General features: G+C 41.8%; 1 protein-coding gene across 1 annotated transcript in view; it reads right to left on the reverse strand.

The window, feature by feature from the left end:
- LOC135517315 (piezo-type mechanosensitive ion channel component 2) overlaps nt 1-26,236 on the reverse strand; it is a 156,865-nt gene that overhangs the window by 52,701 nt on the left and 77,928 nt on the right. Inside the window, exons 5-7 of the mRNA XM_064941506.1 lie at nt 24,758-24,920; nt 7,411-7,735; nt 6,788-7,001 (exon numbers count right to left, since the gene is read on the reverse strand). Of these exons, the coding sequence (XP_064797578.1) occupies nt 6,788-7,001; nt 7,411-7,735; nt 24,758-24,920 (702 nt within the window). The remainder of the gene's footprint in view (nt 1-6,787; nt 7,002-7,410; nt 7,736-24,757; nt 24,921-26,236) is intronic.

The raw sequence follows: 26,236 nt of genomic DNA on the forward strand, positions 1-26,236 counted from the left end.
ACACAGTCATTCACTTTTTGTTCTGTATCTAGTCTAGTCTTTTTGTTCTGGGACGCGACACAGTCATTCAATCTTTTTGTTCTGTATCTATGGACGCGACCCAGTCCAGTCTTTTTGTTCAGTCTTTTTGTTCTGTATCTATGGACGTCATTCAACTTTTTGTTCTGTATCTATGGACAGTCGTTTCAGTCTTTTTGTTCTGTATCTATGGACGCAGACCCAGTCATTCAATCTTTTTGTTCTGTATCTATGGACACCCAGTCATTCAGTCTTTTTGTTCTGTATCTATGGACAGTCATTCAATCTTTTGTTCTGTATCTATGGATCGACCCAGTTTCTTTTTGTTCTGTATCTATGGACGCGAGTCTTTTTGTTCTGTATCTATGGACGCACACAGTCAATCAGTCTTTTTGTTCTGTATCTATGGACGCGACCCAGGTGTTTCTTTTTGTTCTGTATCTATGGACGCAACAGTCGTTCAGGTTCTGTATCTATGGACCCAGCGACCCAGTTGTTCAGTCTTTTTGTTCTGTATCTATGGATCTTTTTGTTCTGTATCTATGGACGCGACCCAGTCGTTCAGTCTTTTTGTTCTGTATCTATGGACGCGACACAGTCATTCAATCTTATTGTTCTGTATCTCACGTTTCTTTTTGAATAACATTTCGTTTTCAACAGAGGATATTTGTATAAACCTTGCTGTCTGTCTCTCCGATGCTAGATGCTTTGTACAGTATAGTAGAGATTAAGTTTATAAATTGCCTGGCTGAGCTGATGAGACAGTCCATTGCGCTGTCAGATGGAACAGAGTAAATAGGCATTTTAACATCATGGATTTAGCCGGTGGTAACTTCTGGAATAGACACCGGCTGGAATGCGGTTTCAACCAATCAACATTCAGGATTAGACCCACCCGTTGGATAAAGAACAATAATATACAGAGTTACAGCAAACTCCAAATACAGAACAGCCTTTGGACCACTCTCCACCACATGAACGCACACAGACAGACACAAGCAGTTCTCTGACAACTGGTTTGTAAGGTGTTTGTATTCTGTCGTCAGTTACAAATTTGGCCAACTAGTTGGGGGGGGGCACATTTCAGGGTGAGCGTTTTCAGCAATTAGTCCTGTATCCTTCACTAAGGCCTTTCTGAAACAATGTTACCGGCACCAAGCAAAAGAAACACTATATTGACCATCCCTCCCCAGGGCTGCCTGTTGGTGTAGTTCAAGCATTGTTACAGCGTTCTCCATCTAAAAAGAGTCTGATCATGCCCTAATTTAGATTAATTGCATCTACTTTACTTAGGGGCTCACTTCTCTCTCTCTCTCTCTGTCTCTCTGTCTCTCTCTCTTTGAACCAGACAGCTTAGATTTTTTTTCTCCCACAATTCGTGTCGAGTTCCCTGAAACCAGCTGTGTAATTTCTGAGCGGGCCAAGAAAGGGCTGGCGTAATGAGAACCACCTGGGTCGGTGGAGCGGAGGGGAGCCGGAGCTGGGACGGCCGGTGCCACCTCTCCCTGGCATGATTCTCTCTGGGCCCTGATAGGTTCTGGATGGATGGAGGGGCCAGATGCACCCGACTGGGGAACAGGGTGGCTGGGGGAGACACTACTTGTCTAGAAGCCCTTGACCTAGGTTGAAATGGGAGTGGGTGGCTTGGGGAATGTACAAGGTCAGATTGTGTGAGTGCAGTGTGTGTGTGTGTGGGGAGGGGGGACTACTTGTCTAGATGCCCTGGGTCACAGAGTGGGTGGGATTGTGTGTGTGTGTACAGTATGGGTCACAGACTGTGTGTGTATGTGTGTGTTGGGGGAGGGGGGGTTGAAGTGTGTGTGCTTATCTAGGGTAGAGGTATTCTGAGTTTATGGAACTGCAGGGCCTAAATAAGGGGATAGATTGTGTGGGGAATTGAGCAGAGTACAGTGATTTGTGTGATACTGATGTTAGCCTTAACTAATATCTAGTTGAAATCTAGTTGAAATAAACCAGTCACAATCTAAAAATCTATTTACCCTACGGTAGTCTCCCGATGCTCAGTGGTTGCACATCATCGTACAAGTGCTCAACTTCGGTTTTAAAAGTGGGGGATTATTATTATTATTACTATAACTTTTTAGGGGGGGGGGATAAACACTCCAAACAGCCTACTCGACTGCCCGTAGGCATCCGCATGGTCCTAAAGCACACCTTTGACTTGTTTAAAAAAAAATCACATTCCAATGATAAACCTGGGGGGAGACAAAAATACCATTTCAGAATGTGGTGGTGGTGGGGGGGTCCCCCCCGTACCCAGTGAAAGTTGCGGCCCTGCCATCGTACAATAACTTTTCAGATTTAAGAACATAACCTAAGAATGCTGCCAGCACAAACTTTAGAGCCGGGCTACAGAATGACGCAATCAGGTATATGATCCGTACCTTTGAGAATAATCTCTTGGGTGTAAAATTCTAAATGATTCGACTGGTCGTTAATCTCTAATTTGTATTACACTTTCCTCCATTGGGAAATAAGCAATGAATACCTATGATCTGAAATACAAAATACTATGCCCATAGAGACAAGGTAGATCACGAAAATACTTTTGAGAGTTTTAATTGGAGGTTTTGGTCTGATATCTCGTTTCTTTATCATTGTGACACTTCTTTCCCTCCCATGAAATGGAGATCCCATTTGTGTAAAATGTTTATGATAGTTCCTGTGATAGGATAGAGGCAGCATACTTTATGCCCAAAATAGTTTACATACAACACAGACCTCATTCCTTGTGACTTGTCTTTGCAACTCAGAGTCACCTGCTACTATTTTACCGTAATTTAACTAGGTAAGTAAGTTAAGAACAAACTCTTGTTTTCAATGACAGCCTTGGAACAGTGGGTTAACTGCCTTGTTCAGGGGCAGAACAACAGACTTTTACCTTGGGATTCGATCTTGAAAACATTCGGTTACTAGTTCAACACTCTAACCACTAGGCTACCTGTTGACTTGTACTCCACAAACAACTAAAGTAGTCTAATTATTTACTTCAAATGTTAGCTTCAGTGTTGCCTGTATGGTTCAAATAGACATATAATACGCAGTCCCGTCAGAAAGCATTCACACCCCTTGACTTTTCCATATTTAATTGTGTTACAAAAGTGGGATTAAAATGGATTCAATTGTCTTTTTTTTTGTCAACAATCTACACAAAATACACTGTAATGTCAAAGTGGAAGAAAAATTCCAACATTTGTAAAATATAGATGAAATACAAATCACATATATATATATATATATATAATATATCTTGATTACAGATGAAGTCGGAGGTTTACATACACTCAGGTTGGAGTCATTAAAACTCATTTTCAACCACTCCACAAAATTCTTGTTAACAAGCTATAGTTTTGGCAAGTCGGTTAGGACATCTACTTTGTGCATGACACAAGTCATTTTTCCAACAACTGTTTACAGACAGATTTTTTCACTTATAATTCATTGTATTACAATTCCAGTGGGTCAGAAGTTTACATACACTAAGATGACTGTGCCTTTAAACAGCTCTGAGAATTCCAAAAAATGATGTCATGGCTTTAGAAGCTTCTGATAGGCTAATTGACATAATTTGAGTCAATTGGAGGTGTACCTGTGGATGTATTTCAAGGCCTACCTTCAAACTCAGTGCCTCTTTGCTTGACACCATGGGAAAGAAATCAGCCAAGACCTCAGAAGGAAAATTGTAGACCTCCACAAGTCTGGTTCATCCCTGGGAGCAATTTCCAAACGCCTGAAGGTACCACGTTCATCTGTACAAACAATAGTACGCAAGTATAAACACCATGGGACCACGCAGCCGTCATACCGCTCAAGACGCGTTCTGTCTCCTAGAGTTGAACGTACTTTGGTGCCAAAAGTGCAAATCAATCCCAGAACAACAGCAAAGGGCCTTGTGAAGATGCTGGAAAAAATAGGTACAAAAGTATTTATATCCACAGTAAAACAAGTCCTATATCGACATAACCTGAAAGGCTGCTCAGCAAGGAAGAAGCCACTGCTCTAAAACCTCCATAAAAAAGCCAGACTACGGTTTTCAACTGCACATTGGGCGAATATTGTAGTTTTTGGAGAAATGTCCTCTGGTCTGATGAAACAAAAATAGAACTGTTTGGCCATAATGACCATCGTTATGTTTGGAGGAAAAAGGAGGAGCCTTGCAAGCCGAAGAACACCATCCCAACCGTGAAGCACGGGGGTGGCAACATCATGTTGTGGGGGTGCTTTGCTGCAGGAGGGACTGGTGCACTTCACAAAATAGGGGATATATTAAAGCAACATCTCAATACATCACTCAGGAAGTTAAAGCTTGGTCGTGAATGGGTCTTCCAAATGGACAATGACCCCAAGCATACTTCCAAAGTTGTGGCAAAATGGCTAAAGGACAACAAAGTCATGGTATTGGAGTGGCAATCACAAAGCCCTGACCTCAATCCCATAGAAAATTTGTGGGCAGAACTGAAAAAGCGTATGCGTGCAAGGAGGTCTACAAACCTGACTCAGTTACACGAGCTCTGTCAGGAGGAATGGGCCAACATTCACCCAATTTATTATGGGAAGCAATTCCAGTGTAGATTTGGCCTTGTGTTTTAGGTTATTGTCCTGCTGAAAGGTGAATTAATTTCCCAATGTCTGCTGGAAAGCAGACTGAACCAGGTTTCCTTTAGGATTTTGCCTGTGCTTAGCTGCATTTAGTTGATTTTTATCCTGAAAATCTCCCCAGTCCTTAATGATTACAAGCATATCCATAACATGATGCATCCAGTAATTTTCAGTAATTTGTTGTACTGGATTTGCCTCAAACATAACACGTTGTATTCAGGACACCATCCGAAGCATAATTAATAACTTCCCCATGCACAAAGGGATATTTAATGTGTATTTACATTTTTTTTATCCATATACCAATAGGTGCCCTTCTTTGTGAGGCATTGGAAAACCTCTTTTTTCTTTGTGGTTGAATCTGTGTTTGAAATTCAATGTTCAACTGAGGGACCTTACAGAATTGAATGTGTGGTACAGAGATGAGGTAGTCATCAAATTATGTTAAACACTGTTATTGCACATATAGTGAGTCCATGCAACTTGTTATGTGACTTGTTAAGCACATTTTCATTTTCCTGAACTTATTTAGGCTTGGCATGAACTTATTTAGGCTTGGCATGAACTTATTTAGGCTTGGCATGAACTTATTTAGGCTTGGCATGAACTTATTTAGGCTTGGCATGAACTTATTTAGGCTTGCCATGAACTTATTTAGGCTTGGCATGAACTTATTTAGGCTTGCCATGAACTTATTTAGGCTTGGCATAACAAGGGGGTTGATTACTTATTGACTCAGGACATTTCAGCTTTTCATTTTTAATTCATTAAATTAATTCTCCTTTGACATTATGGGGTACTTACTGTGTGTAGGCCAGTGACCAAAAAAATATCAATTTAATACATTTTAAATTCAGGCTGTAACACAGCAAAATATGGAAAAAGTCAACGGATGTGAATACTTTCTGAATGTACTGTAATATTAGTCTATTTCTTAACTCATGAAACCACAAATCCTTAGTTATTTAGGGAATACCTTTTGGCTCAGGAGCACCCCCGACCCAGGGGCAATAGCCCCGTTAAAGATTTTTAAAAACAACAAGAGATGCCACCGAGCATGTTATATCATTCCTTGACAACCTTCATTTACTTCTCTATAAGTTAAGGCCGAATACATCCAAATACGTTACATAACGTCTTGGGTCAATACCAAGCTCAACTCCACTCCTTTCAACACAAAACACAAAATTCCCATGGCATGACAACATCCCAACTGCTATTCCCGTTCAAAAATTCTTGGTAAAGTCGTTGGCGGGTCGAGCGGGTCTGAGTGTCTGATGCCGAGGCCAGATGAAATACACCATGATCTACAGCCTCCAGCAGATGTCAAACACATTGTTGTGTGTTGTCTGGAGCGAAGAGGCAGACGATGCACATGTTTTATCAGAGGGCCCTTTAATCTTAAAGGTGCACCGTCCGCTGACAACTCCCAGTGCTGCTTTTCATAGGAATTCCTCTCCCTTTCTTTGTTTTGATAAAGAGAGAGAAAGATAGGGGGAGAGAAAAGACAGAGCGAGAGAGAGAGATAATTCTTCACCCTTTCAACTTGACACAAGTAATCTCTTCCACAAGAAATGCCATTGCTTTCACGGTCGGATTGTAACTTACCCGCTGTGACGCCGGATACGACCAAAGCCAACGGACGGACACTTGACACCCATTCTGATACATGCAATCGGCTCAGTCTTTGAGACTTGGATTTCTTGATTTTATTTTGGTGTATTTTTATCCCCTAGACACTTTTTGAGGGGTAATCTTATTGATCACAGTCAGAGCCTCAGTGTTCCTGTATTCCTATACAGCTAAGTGATTACACACGAAGATGTTATGCTGATTTGCTGTGATTCAAAATCACCCTGTATACAGACGTCCAATGTGTGTTTATTTTTTGAATGATGTATGTGGGTTGCCTTTAGATTTCAACAAAAGGTGATGTATTGAAACTATATGGAAGCATTTCACATTACATTTTGGTTGACACTCTCTTTAGGTTTACTTACAGTTGTGAGTACATATATTTGACATACTTTGTCACATTGGTCCCCCATGGGAATTGAACCCACAGCATTAGCATTGCAAGTGCCATGCTCTACCAACTGAGCCACGCCTCCCCTGAAAAAACACATACACACACAGCACACTTTCTCACCTGGCATAGCTATCTCCGGGTGGGATGAGCTCCTGGAAGAGCTGGAACTGGTAGAGGTAGAGAACCACCAGGTGTCCAGCACTGAAGATGGCCATGAGGACACACAGACAGCTGAAAATGAGCGGGTGGAAGGTCCGACAGAAGGACCACCAGGTACACAGGCCCAGGAAGGTGAAGAAGTACACCGCAGAGGTCAGGGAGGGCAGCATGATGCCTGGAACAGCACAGAAGCAGAGGGGGGCATAGTGGCTGATAGAACATCACCAGTGAGACTGGATGGAGCAGTTTGCATTGTATTTCCTAATATTGACTTTACGTTGTTGTCCAATCGCATCTCTGATTTTACATTTCACACCAGAGAATGAAAAATATGGCACCATTCTAGGTAAGGAAGTTTTACATTCTGTAAGGCTTTGGGAAACAAGGTTCATCCTAAACATTAATGTGTGTATTGTCTCATGTAAATGTTTAATATTGAATACTGAATGTTTCTAGGTCAAATGTCATTAAGTTCAATCAATGATTCATTCAAGTCAATTCAAGGAAATTAGAAATTGAGTAACTGCACTGCTCTGTTAAAACGTTTGTGATTGTCAGTCTTTCGTTTGAGTGAGGGCACTTACCTGTAAGGCCCAGTAATATGGTGACCACTACTTTCCCTGCAGTGGTAATAAGATTCCCAATGATCTCCTTGACTTTGGACGCCACCGCCGCTATCTGACGAAGGATTATCATCTTAGTGCTCTCCTCCTCTTCTTCACCTTCCCCTTCTTCCCCCTCTCCTGTCTCCTCCACCTCGTCCCCGGTCATCTCTTCATCCCCGTGTTCATAGTCCTCCTCGAACACCAGGTCGTCCTCCTCCATCCACACCTCCTCCCTTTTCTCCTCCACCTCCTCCCTTTTCTCCACCTCCGCCTCATCTTCCTCATCCTCGTCCTCCTTCTTTTCCTGGGGAAAGAAGATTAATACAATGAGTATCAACGTAGAAATGAATAACCTGTACACACTGCTCCATTGAGTAGAAACGGTTTTGCTGAGTAGCCCTGTTTGTTGAGAGAAATCAATCCAATAGACTGTGAAGACATAGTATTGGATGAAGTCAATGTATTGCCAACATGCCTGATACTTTGAGTGTTTCTGTGTAGAGACAACAGAGCTGAGCGAAAAACCCTGTCAAGCATTTGATGCAGAACCATGTTGCAGCGAAGCTGCTGATAGAGGTTTTAAGGAGGTTTTTAAGGAGGGTTCGAGGAGTTATGTCCCATTGTAATGATTAATGAGAAGGGTTAGTGGAGAGATTACAGGTCTGTTTGACTGTGACATACAGCAGGACCGTACTCCAGCCATTTGAACGAGCTGTCTCTTTTTAAGGCATCAAACGACTAAACAAGTCTAATGACTGCCTCCAATTCAGCAAACCTGCACTTTTCACTAAACATCAGCCAGTGCGTGTTTTGATTTAAATAGCAATTATACTGTTGGCTATTTAAGAATGCTGCCATGCAAACCAGCATATGGATTGTAAATGGTTAGCTAGCATTCTGGTTTACATTAGCCATGAGCTATAGTGTACATCTCAATGCATTTAATAAAGGTCAGAAAATAACATTGTTTCATAGCAGGCCATATGGTGAAGGTAACAAAGGGAAGAAGCTAAACAGATTGTTATGTGTATTCATAACATAAATCCCAGGAAAACAATATATGTTGACCTTGCGTCATTGCTGGTATCTTCTGTACTACATTATAGATGTTGCTCTCCGTCTCAGAATAATAAATAATACATATGTCAACAGGTGCATTTCTAATGTACATAAAGACGAATTATTAGCCTGTTTGTCTGTGCATTAGATTATAAAGTGACATGCGTTAGGCGAAAGACTCTCCTAACGAGGTTAGGGGAACATAAATGAATCTACTGGGACATAACAGGATGGATGAGCATTAAGAGAAATGAGATTAGGTGTGGGACGCTGGAGACGAGACAGAATGTGGGCTTCACCTCAAAAGCAGCAGTCAGACTAGCTGACTCCGAACTGTGGTAGATGCTCAACGTTGGTTAATGTATGTTTTTATCATATGTACTTCAAATGTCAGTTGTTAAAGCTCACTAGGGTACCTCACCTGGCCAACATCCAGTGAAATTGCAGAGCGCCAAATTCAAAAACAGAAATACTCATAATAAAAATTTATAAAACATACAAGTGTTATACATCGGTTTAAAGATGAACTTCTTGTTAATCCAACCACGGTGTCAGATTTTTAAAAGGCTTTACGGCAGAAGCATACCATGCGATTATCTGAGAACAGCGCCCAGCAGACACATCATTACAAACAGTAACCGGCCAAGTAGAGGAGTTTCACAAGTCAGAAATAGTGATAAAATTAATCACTTACCTTTGATGATCTTCATATGGTTGCACTCACAAGACGCCCATTTACTCAATACATGTTTGTTTTGTTCAATAAAGTCCATGTTTATATCCAAAAACCTCAGTTTTGTTCACCCGTATTGTTCAGTAATCCACAGGCTCAAACGCAGTCGAAAAATTCAAATAGTATCCGTAAAATTAGTAGAAACATGTCAAACGATGTTAATAATCAATCGTCAGGTTGATTTTAGTCCTAATACTCAATAATATTTCAACAGGACAACAACGTTGTCAATATAAAGGGTAAACAAGAAAGGCCCCCTCTCGGTCACGTGCATGAAAAAGCTCTGGGACACTGAATGGTCCAATCATTCAGAGTGGTCTTACTCCCTAATTTTTCAGAATACACGCCTGAAACAATTTCTAAAGACTGTTGATATCTAGTGAAAGCCATAGGAAGTGCAATTTGAGTCCGAAGTCAATGGATACTGTAATGGCATTCAATAGAAAACAACAAACGTAAAAATATTCCACTTCCGGGACGGATATTTCTCAGGTTTTCACCGGCCAAATCAGTTCTGTTATACTCACAGACATTATCTTAACAGTTTCAGAAACTTTAGAGTGCTTTCTATCCAAATATACCAATTATATGCATATCATAGCTTCTGGGCCTGAGTAGCAGCCAGTTTACTTTGGGCATGCTTTTCATCCGGAAGTAAAAACAGTGCCCCCTACCCTAGTGAAGTTAATTCAATTTAGAAACAAGGCCATTTAGAAACACTTTAGATGTTTAAAAATATACATGTTAGTTGCATAGTAGTTACAACTGTTATAGGTCTACCTGTTTGTAACGTTGTAACAATGTGTATTTACACCGTAATTATACCTAGCCTACTTATATAAATACATAGGTTCAGGATCCTTTTCAACACTGGAAATGACCACAAGGTAGCAGACAATGGACAAAAGTATACCATTTATGTCACAAGAAGCGATATTTTACACAACCATAAAAACTAAAGCAGTGGTATAAAATTAAACTGTGATGCAGATTCAAATTGAACGCACCTGTTCTTTCACATACTTTGCACAAAAGATGTGTCAAGTAACATTGTGGATATTGTTCAAACAAAATATGAATGATATGCACTCAAGTCATAACAATCATTTAATTTATACAGCAGGCTTTGATGCTTACATCTAGAGGCATTAATCATAGGTTCATTGTCCAATGTATCAGTCCAAATAAACAATACACTGAAGCCATAACTATGGGGAAATACAATTCTGCTCGTCCGGAAGGGAAACACAAGAAACATGAAGGCTTCTGGGCATAGACATGTTATTTCTGGATTGGAATAATGGCCAAAAATGGTACGTTACCACAAAAAAAGGAAATTCAAAGGGCCCTGGATTGGAATAGTTCAATGTTTGATATTTGTCATAATAAATACAATTTGAAGGAAAAACTAAGAAAGTTTTGCTTCAGAAACAGACATCACTAATGAAATAAAAAGCTCCCATTTCTGAACACAGAAAAAGCTAACTATTGCTTAAAAAATAAACAATTCTTCAGAAAAAAAGTGTTGTCATATGGGTACATGTGGTCATCTGAGATTAATTGGCATAATTTCCTAAAAACATTATTCTCTCATGGTTCATATAGACACATAATAGTCCAACGTGTGAGATGAAAGAATCGTTGGGGATTCGGCTGAGAACTCGAGACCCTCGTTCAGTCACTGTTGCTGTAGTGGGAACCTCAAACTGGACCATGGTTAAACCATATCTAAACCAGGTAAATCCTTTCAACAGCACACTCTGGTTTAATATCTACACTGCAGTCAGCAATTACAGAACTGAAATAAAAAAAACATTAGTGCAGCCTAATCACTTGTTTATTTGAAAGGGGCCTCTACATGGTAATTTTTAAAATCTGCCTACATATTTCCCATACTCTATATTTATTATACTACCACAATGAATGAGCGCTCTGTGCGATCACTCGCCGCCCTATCGCAAAATCTCCACAGAGTAACACAAACAAGTCTTTCTCGCTAGAGCCTGAGAGAAAATACCAAAGTCGGTAATCTGCTCACTATCGGCCGTGGCATATCGTAATTGATCAAACAAGTTGCGTTTGATGAAGCCCGGTTTATTTAACCGTGGCAACTGCTCCCATGTGGCCGTCGGGTGGCCCGCCAATGCAGCTTGCAGCTGGGAGTTCAAACCCCAATGCTCAACAGAGGAGGCAGCGAAATAACCAAAGGCTCCCTAATGAACCTCCTGAGGGATCAGATTCCACATCGTCCTCCCGGCTCTCACAAACAGGCTCTCAGTCTGTCCACAGGCCGCACCTACTGAAACATACCATATCACTAACACACTGTGAGATGATGGAGGTGGTGGCTGGAGTCAGTGGGGTTTAATGTAGCCAGTCTAGACGTCAGCACCTCCCCTGGTAGGTCTACTGCTGGTTCACTGTACAGTATTATAACTAGTACATACAACGGTTCATTGTACAGTATTATAACTAGTACATACTACCGGTTCACTGTACAGTATTATAACTAGTACATACTACCGGTTCACTGTACAGTATTATAACTAGTACATACTACCGGTTCACTGTACAGTATTATAACTAGTACATACAACGGTTCATTGTACAGTATTATAACTAGTACATACTACCGGTTCACTGTACAGTATTATAACTAGTACATACTACCGGTTCACTGTACAGTATTATAACTAGTACATACTACCGGTTCACTGTACAGTATTATAACTAGTACATACAACGGTTCATTGTACAGTATTATAACTAGTACATACTACCGGTTCACTGTACAGTATTATAACTAGTACATACTACCGGTTCACTGTACAGTATTATAACTAGTACATACTACCGGTTCACTGTACAGTATTATAACTAGTACATACTACCGGTTCACTGTACAGTATTATAACTAGTACATACAACGGTTCATTGTACAGTATTATAACTAGTACATACTACCGGTTCACTGTACAGTATTATAACTAGTACATACTACCGGTTCACTGTACAGTATTATAACTAGTACATACTACCGGTTCACTGTACAGTATTATAACTAGTACATACAACGGTTCATTGTACAGTATTATAACTAGTACATACTACCGGTTCACTGTACAGTATTATAACTAGTACATACTACCGGTTCACTGTACAGTATTATAACTAGTACATACTACCGGTTCACTGTACAGTATTATAACTAGTACATACTACCGGTTCACTGTACAGTATTATAACTAGTACATACAACGGTTCATTGTACAGTATTATAACTAGTACATACTACCGGTTCACTGTACAGTATTATAACTAGTACATACTACCGGTTCACTGTACAGTATTATAACTAGTACATACTACTGGTTCACTGTACAGTATTATAACTAGTACATACTACCGGTTCACTGTACAGTATTATAACTAGTACATACTGCCGGTTCATTGTACAGTATTATAACTAGTACATACTAGTACATAGTTTCTGTTTTCAACTGACCAAAAATATTGTCAGACTACTATTGCATACTACTACATCATCTTACTATATTACTTTTCTATCAAGCCTTGTACTTTTGCCACAAAAAATGAGGGTATTTGCTTTCACTAAGCCTTTAAGCGTGTGAAAAACTTAAGGGATATTGCAAGAAGTGGGCAGGCCTGTCGAGTTAAGCCACAAAGGTCGAATCAAAATCTATATCCCCAACCACAAGCCTCAGTTTAGTACCTTACAAATGACACGTATAAAACCCAAGGGAAACCCCACACCAAATGCATTGGGAACCATTCAGCTGTTCAGCCAGTTCTCTGTAAATTAGTCTATTGGTAAAGCCGCAAATAACCAGATCAGACGTTGAGGCTTCTACGGCTCCTATGAACAATAACATCCGGTGGTCCTGCTTGGTTCAGATGGTAAGACAGAGCTGCTAGCAATCAGTTTTCCTGTTTTACATCCATATAGGCTTATTTTTTTTATATATATATTTTTATTTTACCCCCCTTTTCTCCCCAATTTCGTGGTATCCAATTGTTAGTAGTTACTATCTTGTCTCATCGCTACAACACCCGTACGGGCTCGGGAGAGGCGAAGGTTGAAAGCCATGCGTCCTCCGAAACGCAACCCAACCAAGCCGCACTGTGGGATGACTTGGAATGCCGGATTAGTGCCCGACCTCACTCACGTTCTTATGGCTGAATGGAAGCAAGTCCCCACAGCAATGTTCCAACATCGAGTGGAAAGCATTCCCAGGAGAGTGGAGGCTGTTATAGCAGCAAAGGGGGGACCAACTCCATATTAATGCCCATGATTTTGGAATGAGATTTTCAACAAGCAGGTGTCCTCATACTTTTGGTCATGTAGTGTATGAGCTTGTCTGACTACCACACTTCCTGCTGCCAACTTCACATTTTAGAATCTCCTAAAAGAGCTACAAGATGGCTTTTCGACATTCATTAGTAAATAATCCTACATTCTGGGGTCAATTTGAAATGTAACTAAATTCATTCATAATGATCAATACAAATTAAGGAGATGAGCTCTGGATTCTATGGGATGCCACCAAAGGTTTTGTTAAAAATAATGCAACTGCATTTGCATCTGGGTTGAATGAATTACAATTAAAGAATATATCAGGCTATTGCATCCCCCAATAGTCCTAATGTGAAATACGTACCCTTGCCGATATCATGGACAGGAAGGGTGCAGCATTCCAGGATTGGAAAGATACACACACATTACCAGGCAACTTTTTTTTTCTTCTATATTTACAATTTAAGTCAGCTATGCTGGTCTATGGTCCCTTGGTAATCCCAACAACCGAACCATCCAATGATGGGATTTCTAAATCAATTGTAAATATGAGCTCCCGAAAGGACTGATCTCTATAATATACAGTATATAAACGACTACTGGAAAGCTCATATTCTGGATGGAAACATGTTAGCTGGTTCTACACCTGCATTGCTTGCTGTTTGGGGTTTTAGGCTGGGTTTCTGTACAGCACTTTGAGATATCAGCTGATGTACGAAGGGCTATATAAATACATTTGATTTGATTTGAGGGAAGGGGTTGTGAGATTAGGGGTGGAGGCCCACTTCATTTTTTGTTTTGTTTTTCTGTTTATACTAAGGTTATTATTATTATTATTATTATTAACATTTTAGATTATGATCAAAATGATAAATAGTTTGTAGTTATGTACCTTTTGCTATGTTTTTCTTAATTTACTCACAAAAAAGACACCACTGGTCCACTGATCTATTGCGCTACACTGAGTATACAAAACATTAAGAACACCTGCTCTTTCCATGACATAGACTGACCAGGTGAATACAGGTGAAAGCTCTGATCCCTTATTAATGTCACTTGTTAAATCCTCTTCAGTCAGTGTAGACGAAGGGGAGGAGACAGGTTAAAGAAGGATTTTTAAGCTTTGAGAAAACTGAGACATGGATTGCGTATCTGTGCCATTGAGAGGATGAATGGGCAAGACAAAATATTTAAGTGTCTTTGAACGGGGTGTGGTAGTAGGTGCCAGATGCACCGGTTTGTGTGAAGAACAACAACACTGCTGGGTTTTTCACGCTCAACAGATCCCTGTGTGTGTCAAGAATGGTCATCCACCCAAAGGACATCCTGTCAACTTGACACAACTGTGGAAAGCATTGGAGTCCATGCACTGACGAATTGAGTCTGTTCTGACGTCAAAAGGGGGGAGTGCAAGTCAATATTAGGAAGGTGTTCCTAATGTTTTGTGCACTCAGTGTATTTGTATAACTTGATGTGATGAGTATTATCACATCAATAAAAATACCAGTATAATACATTTTTTACAAGCTTTAAAAAAGATGGCACCATTGCATGGACAGGGCAGGGGAAGGGGAATGCAATTAGGCACATTATTTGGCATGTCCAATAATATTTTCCCTTAGCTACAACAAAATGGATCTTATCTGAAGTAAAGCCCTTGTCACATAGTCACATATAGTACATTCAGAAAGTACTCAGACCCACTGACTTTTCCACATTTTGTTACCTTGCAGCTTTATTCTAAAATGGATTAAATAGGGTAGCCTAGTGGTTAGAGCGTTGGACTTGTAACCGAAAGGTTGCAAGTTCGAATCCCCGAGCTGACAAGGTACAAATTAACATTTAACCCACTGTTCCGAGGCCCTCATTGAAAATAAGAATTTGTTCTTAACTGACTTGCCAAGTAAAATAAGGGTAAAAAAATTAATCTACATTCAACACTCCGTAATGACAAAGCGAAAGCTGTTTTTTAGAAATGTTTGCACATTTATTAAAAATAAAAAACAGAAATACCTTATTTACATAAGTATTCAGACCCTTTGCTATGAGACTCAAAATTGAGCTCAGGTGAATCCTGTTTCCATTGATCATCCTTGAGATGTTTCTACAACTTGATTGGAGTCCACCTGTGGTAAATTCAATTGATTTGACATGATTTGGAAAGGCACACACCTGTCTATATAAGGTCCCACAGTTGACAGTGCATGTCAGAACAAAAACCAAGCCACGGGGTCGAAGAAATTGTTTGTGGAGCTCCAAGACAGGATTGTGTTGAGGCACAGATCTTGGGAATGGTATCAAAAAATGTCTGCAGCATTAAAGGTCCCCAAGAACACAGTAGCCTCCATAATTTTTAAATTGAAGAAGTTTGGAACCACCAAGACTTCCTAGTCCCGGCCAAACTGAGCAATCGGGGGAGAAGGGCCTTGGTCAGGGAGGTGACCAAGAACTCGATGGTCACTCTGACAGAGCTCCAGAGTTCCTCTGTGGGGATGGGAGAACCTTCCAGTAGGACAACCATGTCTGCAGCACTCCACCAATCAGGCCTTTATGGTAGTGGCCAGACAGAATCCACTCCTCAGTCAAAGGCACATGGCAGCCCGTTGGGACTGGGAGACTAGTCAGGATCGAGGGAAAGATGTATGGAGCAAAGTACAGAGAGATCCTTGATGAAAACCTGCACCGTAGCAATCAGGACCACAGACTGGGGTGAAGGTTCACCTTCCAACAGGACAACGACGCTAAGCACACAGTCAAGACAACGCAGGAGTGGCTTTGGGACAAGTCTCCGAATTTCCTTGAGTGGCCCAACCAGAGCCCAGACTTGAACCCGATCGAACTTCTCTGGAGAAACCTGAAAATAGCTGTGCAGCAATGTTCCACATCCAACCTGACAGAGCTTGCAAGGATCTGCATAGAAGAACAGGAGAAACTCCCCAAATACAGTTGTGCCAAGCTTGCAGCGTCAAACCCAAGAAGACTCGAGGCTGTAATCGCTACCAAAGGTGCTTCAACAAAGTACTGAGTAAAGGTTCTTAATACTTATGTTAATGTGATATTTCAGTTGTTTATTTAATACATTTGAATAAGGCCATAACGTAACCAAATGTGGAAAAAGTCAAGAGGTCTGAATGCACTGTATATGGGATCAGTAACATAGCGACTCATTAATCTTAGACCCTAAAGATATAAACCTAAGAGGGGCCTCTAGATTTAAGGCAGAGTGAACTATAGGTGGAGCCCCCCTGTAACGGGTCATGGGTGAAGATTCGGATCAGAGTGGTGGGTTTCAGTAGGCATCAGTAGCGGCCACCATTGTCTTGTCCCTTTCCTACAGTAGCTTCAAGCTAGTATCAGCTAGCTACATCTGTAACTAGTTAACTACCATTGACTAGCCTACAGACTAGCCCACAGGTCCATGGACTAACTTTAGCATCGGAGTGAGCCTGTACATTGGCAAGTGTGATGACGAGGCTGTGGAATTGTGAGAGAGCCAGCCAGTGATCAGAGCAGAGCAGAAAGGAGTACAGCGGGGCAGTATGGTGGTGAGGTTCTAATTAGCCCCTGAGTCATACAGCTGTAAAGGACCCTGCCAAGGGAGGGTGGGGGGGAGGCACATACCAACTCATTACCACTCCACAACACGCTGTACACTTGGAGAGAACACGTCCCCACACTTATTTTATTAGGGGAGAGGGAGTAGGGAGAGAGAGAGAGAGAGAGAGAGAGAGAGAGAGAGGGGAAAGTTCGGAGCAGGAGCCCGGTCCTGGCACTGAGATTCTTTCACTGGCACCAGAGGAGGAGCAGTGAGAATACGAGTCACCAGATGAGGAGTGGTGAAAATACGAGCTAACAGATGAGGGGCGGTGAGAATACGAGCCACCAGATGAGGGGCGGTGAAGATACGAGCCACCAAATGAGAAGCGGTGAGAATACGAGCCACCAGATGAGGGGCGCTGAAGATACGAGCCACCAGATGAGGGGCGGTGAGAATACAAGCCACCAGATGAGAAGCGGTGAGAATACGAGCCACCAGATGAGAAGCGGTGAAGATACGAGCCACCAGATGAGGAGCGGTGAAGATACGAGCCACCAGATGAGGAGCGGTGAAGATGCAATCCACCAGATGAGGAGCGGTAAAGATACGAGCCACCAGATGAGGAGCGGTGAAGATACGAGCCACCAGATGAGGAGCGGTGAAGATACGAGCCACCAGATGAGGAGCGGTGAAGATACGAGCCACCAAATGAGAAGCGGTGAGAATACGAGCCACCAGATGAGGGGCGCTGAAGATACGAGCCACCAGATGAGGGGCGGTGAGAATACGAGCCACCAGATGAGGGGCGGTGAGAATACGAGCCACCAGATGACGGGCGGTGAAGATACGAGCCACCAGATGAGGGGCTGTGAAGATACGAGCCACCAAATGAGAAGCGGTAAAGATACGAGCCACCAGATGAGGAGCGGTGAATATACGAGCCACCAGATGAGGGGCAGTGAGAATACGAGCCACCAGATGAGGAGCGGTGAAGATACGAGTCACCAGATGAGGAGCGGTGAAGATACGAGCAACCAGATGAGGAGTGGTGAAGATACGAGCTAACAGATGAGTGGTGAAGATACGAGCCACCAGATGAGGGGCGGTGAGAATACGAGCCACCAGATAAGAAGCGGTGAAGATACGAGCCACCAGATGAGGAGCGGTGAGAATACGAGCCACCAGATGAGAAGCGGTGAGAATACGAGCCACCAGATGAGAAGCGGTGAAGATACGAGCCACCAGATGAGGAGCGGTGAAGATACGAGCCACCAGATGAGGAGCGGTGAAAATACGAGCCACCAGATGAGGAGCGGTGAAGATGCAATCCACCAGATGAGGAGCGGTGAAGATACGAGCCACCAGATGAGGAGTGGTGAAGATACGAGCCACCAGATGAGGAGCGGTGAAGATACGAGCCACCAGATGAGGAGCGGTGAAGATACGAGCCACCAGATGAGGAGCGGTGAAAATACGAGCCACCAGATGAGGAGCGGTGAAAATACGAGCCACCAGATGAGGAGCGGTGAAGATGCAATCCACCAAGCACATGGCAGCAGAGTGAGAGATGATACAGAGTGGATAAGAGAGGAAGAGAGGACAGGTTAATAGGAGATAAGGGGAAACTATAGAAGACTAGGGGCATGGAAAGAGGACAGGAGATAATAGAATGTGAGAGGAGGAGAGGAAAGGACATACTGGAAGAGAGAGGAAAAAGAGGGAGAGGTAAGAAAGAGAGGAGTCTGGTAACCCTAACACAAAATAAAATGTATGCACTCACTACTGTAGGTCGCTCTGTACGTCGCACTACTGTACGTCCCCTTATCACCTATTAACCTGTCTTCTCTAAATTACTAAAATGTTCACGTGAAATGTAGCACTGCCGCTGTCGAACACACAACCCCAGCTAATGTCGACCAGATGTGTCTCCTTCCCCTGGCGCTGGAATGCAAATGTATTGTTAATGGGAGCAAAACAGACAAAGATTAGGAAGTGCTGGTGCGCTGTGAGCGGCACATTCCGCGGCAACACAAATATTGAGCTAAGACTAACGTTGCACGAATTAGGATTTTCGCAGGATTACTGTGCCTTTTGTAAACTATTCAGACCGCTTTACTTTTTCAACATTTTGGTAGGTTACAGCCTTATTCTAAAATTGGAGAGGAAAAATCTACACACAATACCCCATAATGACAAAGCAAAAACAGGATTTTAGACATTTTTGCTAATTAAAAAAAAAAAAAAAAACTATTACATTTACATACGTATTCAGAACCTTTACTCAGTACTTTGATGAAGCACCTTTGGTAGCGATTACAGCTTCGAGTCTTCTTGGGTATGACGCTACAAGCTTGGCACACCTGTATATAGACAGGTGTGTGCCTTTCCAAATCATGTCCAATCAATTGAATTTACCACAGGTGGACTCCAATCAAGCTGTAGAAACATCTCAAGCATGATCAATGAAAACAGGATGCACCTGAGCTCAATTTTGAGTCTCATAGCAAAGGGTCTGAATACTTATGTAAATAAGGTATTTCTGTTGATCTTTTTTATAAAACTGTTTTTACTTTGTCATTATGGGTATTGTGTGTAGATTATTTAATACATGAAAAAAAGGCTGTAACGTAACAAAATGTGGAAAAGGTCAAGGGGTCTGAATACTTTTGGAAGGCATGTGTTCTTGCGCATGATTCCGTCGGCATCGGAGCGGGGTTTAGTCGGTTGGCGTTTATACAGTTCGGTGATTAACACACAGAGAAAGTCAAAATGAGTAGTGGTGGGGATTACACAAACACATCCCTAAAATTAGGCATGAAAAATGGACCTCAGACTTCAGTCAAAGTGAATTATTGAATTACAGATGGACAGCCGAGAGAGAGAGAGAGAGAGAGAGAGAGAGAGAGAGAGAGAGAGAGAGAGAGAGAGAGAGAGAGAGAGAGAGAGAGAGAGACGGAGAGCTGTGCCCATGGAGACAGGAGCCCAACATTGGGAGCCGAGCATCTTTTTAATAAAGGTAATGCTTTTATGTCACAGAGTCAGACAGAGTCAGACATAACATGAACCACACACTCCACTTAGAGTAAAATACATTAGGCGGTGGATATTAATGTTGTGTTTCCTGTGTCCTGCCAACAGTCAATCAGTCTGGTGCCTCACCTGTCACTGTGTCACGGTCTCAGAGGCATCCCATACATGTAATGACTGTGACTCACCCTGGCACCACATAAATCAGGCTGGTGTCAAAGCAGGCCATCTATACGCCAATGATTGCAAAACAAGATGTGGCTCAAGGAGGGAGGAGAAAACCATCAAGAGTAAACACATGACATGCCAAAACGGTGGGAGAAAACTAGGTAGAGTGTTTGCAGCCGGGTGAAATACTGGCCTATGACACAGGGAGGGGGAGAGAAAACTAGGCAGAGTGTTAGCAGCCAGGTCAAATACTGGCCTATGAGACAGAGGGGGAGAAAACTAGGCAGAGTGTTAGCAGCCAGGTCAAATACTGGCCTATGAGACAGAGGAGGAGACGCCAAAATCAGAGAATAAGGAAAAAAATAAGCAGGACTCCAAGACTTTTTGCAAAAGCTGGTCTGAGCCACATGGCCGAAAACAGCTCGACCTTGGAACAGGACGCATGCTGGTATGTGTCAAATGAAGTCAGAAAAAAACAGAGTTGCAGGGAACGGGCCACATAACGAAGGCCAAACGAAGGCGCCAGGGAGCTATGGATCAATCGAGGCATTGTGGAAGAAGGTACTCGGGTTAAAGTCAACGAGCATAACTGAGTCACACAAGCCCAAGGTCGCAGAGGGTCACCAGGGGTCAGGAGAGGGATGCCTTCAGAAAGTATTCATAGCCCTTGACTTATTCCACATTTTATTGTGCCCCAGCCTGAATTCAAAATTGATTAAATAGATGACAAAGTGAAAACATGTTTTTAGAAATGTTGGCAAATGTATTGAAGATAAAATACAGATATCTAATTTACATAAGTATTAACACCACTTTTTAGAAGCACCTTTGGCAACGATTACAACTGTGAGTCTTTCTTGGTTAGTCTCTAAGAGATTTCCACACCTGGATTGTGCAACATTTGCCCACTATTCAAGCAAACTGGTTGTTGATCATTGCGAGACAACCATTTTCAGGTCTTGCCATAGATTGTCAAGTAGATTTAAGTCAAAAGAGTAACTCGGCATCCCAGGGACATTCACTTTCTTCTTGGTAAGCAACACCAGTGTAGATTTGTCCTTGTGTTTTAGGTTATTTTCCTGCTGAAAGGTGAATTCATCTCCCAGTGTCTGGTGGAAAGCAAACTGAACCAGGTTTTCCTCTAGGATTTTGCCTGTGCTTAGCTATCACGTTCTGACCTTAGTTCCTTTGTTTTGTCTTTGTTTTAGTATGGTCAGGGCGTGAGTTGGGGTGGGCAGTCTATGTTTGTTTTTCTATGTTGTATTTTGCGTTTGGCCTGGTATGGTTCTTAATCAGAGGCAGGTGTCGTTAGTTGTCTCTGATTTAGAATCATACTTAGGTAGCCTTTTCCCACCAGTGTTTCGTGGGTGATTGTTATCTGTGTGTTCCACACGGAACTGTTTCGGTTTTTGTTTCGGTCTTTCACTTTGTTATTTTGTATTTGTATAGTGTTCAGTTTGTATTATTAAAATGGACACATACCACGCTGCAAATTGGTCCGACCTCTCTTACTCCTCATCAGAGGAAGACGAATCCCGTTATATTAGCTCCATTCCATTTTTAGCCTGAAAAACTCCCCAGTCCTTAATGATTACAAGCATTCCCATAACATGATGCAGCCACCACTATGCTTGAAAATATGGAGATTGGTAGTCTGTAATGTTTTGTATTGAATTTGTATTCAGGGCAAAAGTTCACTGCTTTGCCACATTTCTTGCAGTATTATTTTAGTGCTTTTTTGCAAACAGGATGCATGTTTTGTAATATTTTTATCCTGTACATGCATCCTTCTTTCCACTCTGTAAATTAGGTTAATACTGTGGAGTAACTACAATGTTGTTGATCCATCCTCAGTTTTCTCCTATCACAGCCATTAAACTCTGTAAATGTTTTAAAGTCATCATTGGCCTCATGATGACATCCATGAGTGGTTTCCTTCCTCTCCGGCAACAGAGTTAGGAAGGACGCCTGTATCTTTCTAATGACTGGATATATTGATACACCATCCAAAGTGTAATTAATAACTTCACCATGCTCAAAGGGATATTCAATGTCTGCTATTTTTTATACATTTTTTACATCTACCAACAGGTGCCCGTCTTTGTGAGGCATTGGAAAACCTCAATGGTCTTTGTGGTTGAATCTGTGTTTGATATTCACTGCTCGACTGAGGGATGTTACAGATAATTATGTGACTTAAGCACATTTTTTCTCCTGAACAAATTTAGGCCTGACATAATAAAGGGGTTAAATACTTATTGGCTCAAAACATTTCAGCTCTTAATTTTTTATTAATTTGTCATTAATTTTGAAAAACATCATTCCATTTTTACATTATGGGGTACTTACTGTGTGTAGGCCAGTGACAAAAAAATAATATATTCAATCCATGTTAAATTCAGGCTGTAACACAACAACATGTGGAAAAATTCAAGGGGTGCGAATACTTTCTGAATGCACTGTATGGGCGTCACTCTCTCTGCCATGGTCTTGGCCAGCAGAACAAGGCTACAACAAGAACCAAAGGGCCCAGATTGGACATGTGTTCACAGTTCCCCAACTAGCCAACAGCCGAATGAAGTGACTACAAAAATAGGACCTTTTCTTCACGGCTGCCGAGAGAAACCCAACATTCTTATTCTGATGGAGGGAAAAAGAACATCAGGCATTTGTCATAACTTTAATTTGGAGAACCGCTTGGTGGAGATTTTTGACAATAAGGGGCTCTTAAATTGAATCAAGTGATCAAGTTCAAACAGTTCCAAGGACTGAACTTAATGCCATAAAATGGTTACAAAAAGATTACATGCTTTTCATTTTTACTGCATTAATAATTGGATATATGATGATACTCAACTTTAGTAAAAACCACATGGTCAACTAAATCTAGATATCTAGAGTCTTGTACAGCAATATACATTTAGAATGACCCATTTATATGGTAACCATTGTTGGAATGACCCATTTATATGGTAACCATTGTTGGAATGACCCATTTATATGGTAACCATTGTTGGAATGTCCCATTTATATGGTAGCCATTGTTGGAATGACCCATTTATATGGAAACTATTGTTGGAATGACCCATTTATATGGTAACCATTGTTGGAATGACCCATTTTATACGGTAACCATTGTTGGAATGACCCATTTTATACGGTAACCATTGTTGGAATGACCCATTTTATACGGTAACCATTGTTGGAATGACCCATTTTATACGGTAACCATTGTTGGAATGACCCATTTATATGGTAACCATTGTTGGAATGACCCATTTTATACGGTAACCATTGTTGGAATGACCCATTTTATACAGTAACCATTGTTGGAATGACCCATTTTATATGGTAACCATTGTTGGAATGGCCCCTCCATCACCCACAAAACATAATGAACAAAGACAAATTCACATCCACATTGAGGAATATGACAAACCCCCCAATTTCCTGTTCGGCTTCCGAACGCAATCTCTTTGGCTGCCGAGACCCAACCCGAGGCCCATTTCAGGAGAGTTGCTGTGTTTCTCATCAACTGACCTTAACCTATCCCCACCCTCTCTTTCGCTTCTCACTTGTACAACAGCCATCTCGTCTCCGAGGCATTTCATCTCGGCCTACATCTGTGTTGTGGCCGGTGTTCTGCCAGATGAACAGGCTCCACCAGTGTGTGTGTGTTGCCAGAACAACAGAGTGGCTCCAGAGGGAAAGAAGCTTTCCAACACGCTCAGGGAGGCTGATCAAACACAGCAGTAGTGCCCCTTCACTAGGGAAAGAGAGAGAATCACAGTCCTGGGAAAAATCCCCCCCACAAACACACACATGCACAAACACACACACGCACACAAATGATGGCTGTTTGGTATTCATCCAGACAGTAATGTGCTTCACTTATTACGCTCTCCCGGAGCTGCAGGGTCTAATTTAGTGCACCTGGAAGTGAGCAGCCAACAGCCCCCCTGCTATAAAATAGGAAGACGGATTGCAGCTCTCCATGCTCTGAGAGACCAGCGCACTGGAGACAGTGTGTGTGTGTGTTTTGATGACCAAACATATCCCCAAGATGAGGAAGGGTGGAGTCTTTGGTTGGATTACTGAGGATTAACATGTAATGTTAAGGAGTTAAGAGCTTACACTTTCACTGATTGCCTATGATTGCTCAACTTTCTGTTGTGGTAACCAAACTGCCCCAGGAATTCTCTACTCTAGCCCCAGATAAGTTCAGTGTAAGCCCAATTTTACCCCAAAATATCGGAACAGGACAGACGAAGGACAGCAGAGTATTTGGAGTGAGTTTATAAGACAAAGTTAAAGTATTTGTTTCTTCGGGTTCTGTTAGTCTTGTCATTACTCTTCTGTAAGTTCATGGCCTGTATTGCGCTGTATTACGTCAGACATTGCTTAGGGTGTTGGATGTTTAGGGTTCCCATCTAAATCCAAATAGACCAGGGCCCAACGTTTCACTGTAGAGAGATGATGAGCTCACCTGATCTGGCTCGCAGTTGGCGTTGTGCTGCTGCAACGTGTCTTTCACCTGCTGCTTCTCCTCCAGACTCAGGCACAGCAGCCACGTGACCAGGCCCGCCACGAACATGCCGATGTCTGGGATGAACACACGGATTCCGTTTCCTGCATCGGCACCTCGGACACTGCACACACGGACAGAGAGAAAGAAGGAAAAATGGTAAGCCAATCAGGACAGATGAGATGAGGATAAATGCTTTGAGTGTTATTCTGTCATTTTCAGATGCAGTAGCCTATACAGTATTGTTTTATAAGGTTTCCTGTAAATTGAGTGTCGATATTTGACACCAGCATTGGTAAAATGAAAACTGTACCAATTATGCTTCAATTGTACATTTACAATCTATGTCTTTACCACGAGACGATGGTAAACACAATGTGGTGTGGTTAAGAGCTAGTTTATATATAATGCAAAACATTCCTCTTTATGGCTTTTATGGATCATAACAAAGTAGTGTAATCGTTAAATAGTTTACAGTCTGAATTCCACTTCTATAAATATATGGGTGCAGTATTTCCTCTTATACCTGACTGGTAACAAAATGAAGGCCAACCACATTCATTCATATTCCAATATTGTTGACAGGAATTGTTTTCTCACACAAAACACGGTGGATTGGCTATTGAAATAAATCAGAGGCTCAATGAGGAAATGAAAAATGTAAAGGTAAACAAAGTAGGTATACGGAAATGGCTATATAACGTCAAAGTACAGCCGGTCTATATATTGTGTACTATACATTGTCCTCTACATCGTATCTATACATTTTGTCCTATACATTGTGTACTATACACAGTGTTTTACAGGCTTTCTCAACCCACACCAATAAAAGCATGGCCTATATTACATTTTTAACAAATGTCATAAAACATGTGCATTCAAACTTCCAAAACCCCTGAGAGCTAAAATAACGCCTGAGATGAAATGAAGTTTTTACGGGTGCCCTTTGCTCAGTAGTGCACTGCACTAGCCTCTTAAAATACACTGAAAACATTTTGTTCCACAGAAAAGGCGAGAGTTATTCCCACTGTCCGCCCTGTTACAGCGCTGGTCCGGCTGGTTCTTATTGCCCATGCTCTGGAACTGTATGCTGTGCTGTGTCCGTTACAGTGGGCCCAACTCTGGTCTTCCTCTATTGGCCCAATAAACATCTCGAGTGAAATGAAACCATCCAATCTTTACCATGGCCTTCTTTCAATGCCACCGCCCCAACCCCAATTTCAATTGAAAAGTGTAACTTCTCAACTTTTCTATTTGATCAGGTTCAAAGCAGTGAGTAGCAACACTAGGCAGATGTGAGAGAGAGGAGAAAAGTTCTTTTTTAAACAGCTGAACTGACATTTTCAGAGAAACCTTTTGAGCTACATTTTCTGTTAGTGAATTTGGAGTGTGGGCGCACAGTGCTGGCTTCTGGCTGGTAGGGAGCTTTTCATAAGAGGC

This window comes from Oncorhynchus masou, chromosome 28 (genome assembly GCF_036934945.1).
Source record: "Oncorhynchus masou masou isolate Uvic2021 chromosome 28, UVic_Omas_1.1, whole genome shotgun sequence".
In the NCBI taxonomy this organism is placed as follows: Eukaryota; Metazoa; Chordata; class Actinopteri; order Salmoniformes; family Salmonidae; genus Oncorhynchus; species Oncorhynchus masou.